This window comes from Thamnophis sirtalis, unplaced genomic scaffold (assembly GCF_051295495.1).
Source record: "Thamnophis sirtalis isolate CommonGarterSnake01/CBP01778 unplaced genomic scaffold, rThaSir2_p1.2 scaffold_15, whole genome shotgun sequence".
In the NCBI taxonomy this organism is placed as follows: Eukaryota; Metazoa; Chordata; class Lepidosauria; order Squamata; family Natricidae; genus Thamnophis; species Thamnophis sirtalis.
The window spans coordinates 41,633,393-41,641,021 of NW_028261395.1; the positions used below are offsets into that span (position 1 = coordinate 41,633,393).

The 7,629-nt window shown below is 44.1% G+C and overlaps 1 protein-coding gene across 2 annotated transcripts in view; it reads right to left on the minus strand.

Moving 5' to 3' along the window:
• CA6 (carbonic anhydrase 6) overlaps positions 1-6,795 on the minus strand; it is a 30,585-nt gene extending 23,790 nt beyond the window's left edge. The window contains exons 1-2 of one of the 2 annotated variants that reach the window (XM_087702696.1): positions 5,503-6,795; positions 385-564 (exon numbers count right to left, since the gene is read on the minus strand). In XM_087702696.1, the coding sequence (XP_087558822.1) occupies positions 385-463 (79 nt within the window). In that variant the 5' untranslated portion in view covers positions 464-564; positions 5,503-6,795. Of the gene's footprint in view, positions 1-384; positions 668-5,502 lie in introns of those variants that run through there. The other variant, XM_087702697.1, reaches the window with a different exon arrangement.
• Between the last annotated feature and the right edge of the window lie 834 nt (positions 6,796-7,629).

The window sequence follows — 7,629 nt, forward strand, 5'->3', positions numbered from 1 at the left end:
TCCCGCCTTTATCTTTACAATATAATTCAAGGCAGAAAATCACATAGCCACGCCTCCCCCCCCATTTTCCTATTTTAATTTTTGCTATTGTGAGGAAATATTGTGTTGTTTCCTCACAATAACAACCCTGTTTGGTGGTGTGTGTGTGTGTGAGAGAGAGAAAGGGACTGGCCCAAAGTCACTGCGCAGATTTTTCATGCCTAAGACAAACTCCCAATCTCCCGTTTTCTAGCCTTAAACCAAACAGGCTCTCTATAGTAACTAGGATTGCGGCTCCAGTCTGGAAAACCGACATTGAATCATGTTGCACAATTTGCAACCCTAAAATAGACCACAGTTAAAAGCAAAAAGGTTGCTTCTTTCCCTCTTTTTCCCCCTCCTTACCATGATATGTCCAGTCCAGAATACGGGAAGAGCATAGATGTAGAAAGCAGAGTTGAAGCACCCAGACGCTAGTCCTCATGATTCGGTGAAATCAAACCCCCGAAAGGTGGATCCGCTGGTTTTTGTCGGACCTCCGAAAAGGTAAATAATAATTGACTTTAAATCCAGCCTCTTTTTCTCCTGCCGAAATAAGAGCAGATATTCTTATTTTCTCTTGCTGGGTGAGAAAGTTAATTATATTGTGGACTGACAGTGGTGGAGACAAGGGGGGGAATTGTCAGGTGAAACAGACTGTGGTGGGGTTTCGGCTTGGGGTTTTCTCCGTCGTAGGTAGGTGGGCTCCTGTGATTGGCTGGGTTAATCAGCATCCTGCAAGCATTAATGTTTTATGTACCTTAAAGTCGATGCCTTATGCCAAGATGAAGGCAAATGCTTGCAGAGGCCGCCTTAAAGTCCAGTAGGAAGAACTTAGTAATAATAACCAGAGGCGTTTGAGAAATTTACACAGATTTTTGGGGGAAGAAAATAATAAATTACAAGTAGTAACCCTTGACGCAAGATTCCACAACTGAGCCTGCCCCCCTTCAATTTCCATCGCTAAGTGCGACGGTTAACAGTAGTTGGAAGGGACCTTGGAGGTCATCTAGTCCAACCCCCTGCTCACGCAGGAGACCTATGCTAGGGATTCGGACTGCCAAGCTTTCTGATCGACAGGCTCCGTGTCTTAGCCGCTGCAAAGGCCACCTAGCCAGTTTTGCCCCGTTTTAACCACCTTTCTTGCCACCGTCATTAAGTGAGTCGCTGATGTCGTTAAATTAGGACAACACAGTTGGGAAATAGAATCGGGCTCATCCTGGCTCAATGCTGTCCTAGTTAGGCATATTTTGACACCAAAGTGCATGTGCGGAAGGCCGAGGACATACATGGTCACATACCCCTGAGCAGGAGATTGCAACTGTTGTAAATGTTGAACCGTTTGCCAAGCATCCAAATTTGGATCACGTGACCACGGGGAGGCAGCAAGGGTCGTAAGTGCGGGAACCGGTCATAAGTCGGTTTCCCCACCCCCCAAGGCTAATGTAACCTCTGTCATTAAACAAATGGTTATAAGTCAAAGACCACCTGTGTAGGGTCTCTTGAGTGTCTGCAAATAGGGGGAAATTTGCCCCCTTGAGAGAGGGCTGTCGCTGACATGTTTGAAAAATTTGATTCTGGAAAACCAGTATGGAACAGGGGTGAAATTCAGCAGGTTCTGACAGGTTATGGAGAACCGGTAGCAGAGTAGTTCAGAAAAAACGGCAAATACCACGTCTGGCTGACCCCAGAGTGGGGAGGGAATGGAGATTTTGCAGTATCCTTCCCCTGGAGTGGGGAAGGAATGGAGATTTTACAATATCCTTCCCCTGGAGCGGAGAGGATTGGAGATTTTACAATATCCTTCCCCTGGAGTGGGGAAGGAATGGAGATTTTGCAGTATCCTTCTCCTGGAGTGGAGAGGAATAGGGATTTTACAATATCCCACCCCTGGAGTGGAGAGGAATGGAGATTTTGCAGTATCCTTCCCCTGGAGTGGAGAGGGAAAAGGGGGATCTCGTAATGGGAAGAGTAGACACCCAGAGTGGTCCATACCAGTGGTGAAATTCATTTTTTTTTTTACTATTGGTTCTGTGGGCATGGCAGGATGGGTGGGCGTGGCAAAGGAAGGATTCTGTAAAATCCCCATTCCCTCCCCACTCCAGGCGAAGGATTCTGTAAAATCCCCATTCCTCTCCACTCCAGGGGAAGGATACTGCAAAATCCCCATCCCCTCCCCACTCCAGGGGAAGGATCTTCATTGCAAAATATGTATTTTTTCTTCCTTTTCTAACATTGTGCCCATGCACAGACCTTTTTAGGTGCAAATACGCACCTAATAAAAAAAATTGTGCACCGAACTGGTGGTAATGCCAGCAGGAATTCATCAATACCACAAAGGGTCTGGTTGGGGGGATTCTGGGCATTGAAATCTAGACCTCTTAAAAGTTGCCAAGGTTGAGAAGATATTCCCGATGGAACTTGGGAGCCTTGATATTCTTGGGGGGAGGGGGGTGTTGGGTCTCTCTCTTTCTCTCGGGCAATCTGGGCGCTGTGGCCTGAATCGCTGGCATTCCCCCGTCAGCAGTTTTCAAGGACTATTTACCCAACTGGATTTTGCGGGATTATGAAATGCCTTCTGGGCCCTGGGTTTGATCTCTGTACATTCTGCCGCTTTGCAGAACAAGCCAAAAAAAGAAAAAACCAACCCCAACAACCCACAGCCGCTGGCGTTTTATGAGCTTTTGAGGGAGGTCTCCTTAAAAGCCCTGTCTTGGAAACCTGATGATCAGGCAAAGGAGGCATCCTGACAGCCGACAGCCCAGCCTGCCTCCAGATGCTACGGGCTCATAATCCCTGCGTTGGCTGGCAGTTATGCAACGGGCCTCCGTCCCCTTCCAGGAAAGTGTTCCTCGTTTCCTGAGAGGATAGCTTTCTAGACGCAAAGTTGGATCGCTTTCCTTTCAACAACATGAACACTTGTTCATATTGTCAGCCGGGCAGGGACAAAAATAGCCAAGAGAAAGGATGGAAGCCATGGGAAAGGGTCTCTCGTCAGTCATCAGGAGCAGGAGTGGGTTCCAGCTGCTGCTACTGCCGCTTCAACTCAGGGACACGCACGCTACGGGCATGTGCACAGTACAGCTGCGCATGCGCAGAAGCAAAAAACAAGATGGCGACGCCGAAAGAACTGGTTTGGGGGTGTAGCAGACCGAGTTACTACCTACTCGGATGAACCGGTCCGAACTGGTAGGAACCTGCCTCTGATCAGGAATGCTGTTTACCAGGTGTTTAGGAGTCAAGGAATAAACAACCAACAACTTAATAGCTGGCAATCAACACCCCAATTAAAAACTAAAAGCCATGAACACCCTATAAATAGCACACATAGAAGAGCCCCATGCAAGCATTCTGGAGACAGAGAAATTCCCCAAGGATGGGCTACAGAATGAATCCAAAAACTTGGAAGAATAAATCTCTGGTTCCGGGGATCAACCCAGATTGGATCCTGCAAATCTTTAATAGCTCAGCCTTATTTCCCCAGGGTTTAAAGTCCACTCCTATCTGTTGGAATGCAGTCCTAAAGGGATGATAATCCTAATTAGATTGCCTGTCTGCATTAGGTAACGGCTAAAGTTCAACCTGAAAAGACCAGGTAGTTTTCGCAAGAAGGTAATCTTGGCCAATCTACGTAGGTCCAAAGTACAGGGGATCCTCGGACTTACGACCACAATTGAATCCCAAACTTCCACTGCTAAGCAAGACAGTTCAGTGAATCTTCAGTGATCCCTTTTACGACCGCCCCTTGCCACCGTTGTTAAGTGGATCCCTTGTGGTGGTTTAGCTGCTAATGTACCACTAAATCTGGCTTCCACATTGATTTTGCCAAGCCAGAAGGTTGCATAAAGGGATGACGTGATCCCCGGGATATTGCAACAGTCACAAAGATGGCTGCAAGCATCCGAATTTTGATCAAGTGACAATAAGGATGCTGCAATGGTTAGGTGAAAAAAACGCCCTAAATCACTTTTTTTCAGCGCCGTTCTACCTTTGGAATTGTCACTGAACAAATAGTTGCAAGTCAAGGATTTCCTATATTTTGGACCTGAGTAGAGACTGAGTCTTATCAAGCAAAACCCCCTTCTCCTAAGGTCAAATGTTGCATTTTTAAAATATTTTGTTCTATTTATTTCAATTTACTGGCGTGGAGGGTCTTAACAGCCTCTTAATCTGCAGCAGAAGTGGGTTGCTCCCAGTTCAGCCCAGTTCGATTGAATTGGTAGTGGAATTCAGGGCTGGGTTGCATAACAGGCTGGCCGCGCCCCCGAACTGGTTCCATTGCTGCAGCTGGGCCGCCGCCATTTCATTTTTTAGTGACTATGCAGGCGCAGTTCACTGTAAATTGTTCTGCGCTTGCGCGAAGAACAATTTACATGGAACGGTGCACGCGCATTGAGAACCGGTAGTAAAATCGGTAGCAACCTGCAGGATTCTCAAGGTTCAAAAGCCAGGAGAAACATAATCCAGGAAATCAAACCCCAACCTATCCTTGTTTATATTCCCGTTTCAACCCGCTTTCTAACTGGGACACCCGATTCCTCGCTGTGGTGCAAACCACGATCAACCCCCCCCTTTAAAAATTCTGCATTTTGAAAACGTCCATTCGCCAAACGACAAAAAAATAAAACCCCAGGCTTTTCGCCACTCAAACTGGCGGGGTCAGAGAAAGGGAAAGGAATGCAAAGGAATAATCGTAATATTTTCTGGAAACGGCCTCGTTGTGTAAGGACCGCTTTCATTTTGGCTATTTTTAAATTTTCCAATGGGTCGTGTGTTGTTTCTGGCCGTGTCCCCTGGTCACACAGACAATGCAGTTTTCATTTGAATATTACAGAGAGGTGTTTCCCCCCCCCTTCCATTTTGCAAATGCCAGCCAGATATTTTTTTTTTTCTCGTAGCGATGAACGCGATCATTTTTGGCTTGCACAGATGGAAGGGAGGTGGTGGTGGAGGAGAAATGTTCTATCACAGCATCAAAGACGATAAATTATAGATGATGATTGTTATAAGATCCAAAGCCATTTGTTTTTCAAGAGAGAAGAGAGAAATAGCCAGCTCGCCAGTGGATTTCTAAATGTGGATGGAATTGAGCAGAGTGGCACGGCGCATCAAGCCAAATGATGCTTTGTGAGATCTGGGCTTAGCCTACGGTGTTAATGGCACTGTTATGAGTGATAAACTAAGATTTGTGGCTTGGTGCCCTCACCAGCAATGAGGGGCTCCCAAGGTAGATTGGGGCCTGAATGCAGAGTCTTTTTCACAATAGAAAAACGCAGATACAGAAACCCTCCATTCAGTTAGGCACTGAAATTTACATTTGGAAGAAGGAAACAAGAACGCAAAGCAGGAAAACAAACCAATTTGGAAGCGAAGCTGAAGATTGGCACAGATTTTGATGACCCAGCAAAGCACACTCTACCAACACGAGATGCACATTCCCTTTTAATTATGATGTATATACACTTAAACACAAAGGATACTTACTCCCCCGGGCCCGATCCTCGCTTGTTACGGTGGAATGGCAAAACTCTCTTAAAGTTTTCTTTTTTTTTTAGCTCTTTGTGGACATCTTATAGATGTACGAGGAGAGGAATCTGTGTGGGAGTCAATCAATGTTAAAAAATAATAATAAAGGAATTAAACGTGGGTCTGGATTGAGGCGGAGTGTGTGGACTAAGAGCCATCGAAACGGAATCGGCTGTGGAGTTTTGCCCAGGGATGGTTTACTAACATTCTCTGTCTTTGTGACATCATAAGAGACAAATCCTAAGCCTTAAACTTTCCACTTTCCTTCTGATATGCTGCCAACTTTTTACCTGCCCTAGCAAAACTTTTTCCCCATCTTTTTAACAGAATCACCAAGTTGGAAGGGACCTTGGAGGTCATCTAGTCCAACCCCCTGCTCAAGCGGGAGGCCCTGTACCATTTCAGACAAAATAGTTGTCCAATTTCTTCTTAAAAGTGATGGAAGCGCTCAGAACTTCTGGAGGCAAACCACTGGTTCATTCATGGTTCTCGTTGCTGGGAAATTTCTCTTTAATTCTAGGTTGCTTCTCTCCTTCCTTAGTTTCCATCCGTTGTTTCTTGCCTTGCCTTCTGGTGCTCGGGAAAATAGGCTGGATCTCGGCTTGTGAATTTTGTCCGGCTGTGTGAGTAAATCTAGCTGCATTTGAAAACTTAATTCTCGCCCTGATAAGCTTTTGGTTTGACTGAACTGTGGTTTGGATTTAGCCACAAGGAGCTGGCCTTACAGATTAAGCTAAACCGAGACAAAAAAAATAAAAAATAAACCTCAGGTAATTTAAATAATAAATCTATGCAACCCATAGATTTCCAAACCTTATCAGTCCCAGTGACACGTCGTGTTTTGAAGTTCTGGCATTCAGATTTTCACCAGCATACGGCTCGGATTTGCTCCAAATCTGGTATTCTAAGTTCAAAACCCCCATCTTTTAAATTTGTTTTACGATTCTGCATTCCATATTTCAGCATGCAAAAAAAAACCCTGCCTGTTTCAAAGCAAGCTTTTCCAGTTAAGATACTGCCGGACCATCCCCAAAAAACATCAAAACCTCTGGTGGAAATGATACCAAGGTAGCTTCTGGCACACTGGAACCAGATGTCCGCGTTTTCTAAAAGAAGTCACCAAAATTCCCAATTCTGACAGCGATCCTTCCAGACGCCCACAGAAAAGTAGTGGCTGCATGACACAATACAAATCTTGTGTGTCTACAAGCTACCAACCTCACTGTGCTATATTATTGTTTAGAGAAAAAGATCCTGGGACAAAATATTTCTAGCATTTATTTGCCCAAAGCGAGAACTTTCCGTGTTTTTATTGCTACGAAGAAATTGATTGCAAATTCCTTCTCTGAAGTTACTAAGACAGGCTGAACGCCACTTCCTTCTATCTCTGCATTCAGTACATAATTTTACTACAGGGGTTTAATCCAACCTTCTATTTTAAGGCATAAATTGGTATATTTGCCGGGCACCAGTTTTTAGGTGAAATGGCATCTTGTTTGACTAGGATGGAAGGGGGTTTTTTTGTGCATGAATTGTTTAGGGCGAATCAGAAAAGAGCACCAAATTTTTCAAAGGAGGCGAAGTTTGCCTATTTTTTAGTCCCTTTTTGAAAAAATAACAGCCAAACAGGAGGCTCAGAGGTTGTATTTTCTCATTAATTATAATCAGCATTTTTGCAAATCTCTCGTAAATGAATTTTGACCAGGTAAGTCTAACCGTGTCTGTGTTAGACAAGCAATTAAACTGCCTTTTTATAGACATTAAAGAAGCAATTAAATTGGGGTTTGCAAAACAGCATTTTAGAATTCTTAAAATACATTCTTGGTTGAAATTTTAGAGATCCGTCTCTATTATACAGTAGTTTCCTTTCAAGAGTATATATTAGCACAGAAACACTAAAGTGACCCCATCAAATCATGATTTTTTAAAAAAAAGCTAAATCAGGTTTAAAGCTACAATTTTGCAAACTTCAGATACTATTAGTATGAAAATTAAGCATTAAAAGTATTGTATTCTGTACTCAGTTGTAATCTCTTGTACTGTTCAGTTTGGATATTTAGAATAAATAAGCTTTTGGTTCTTAAT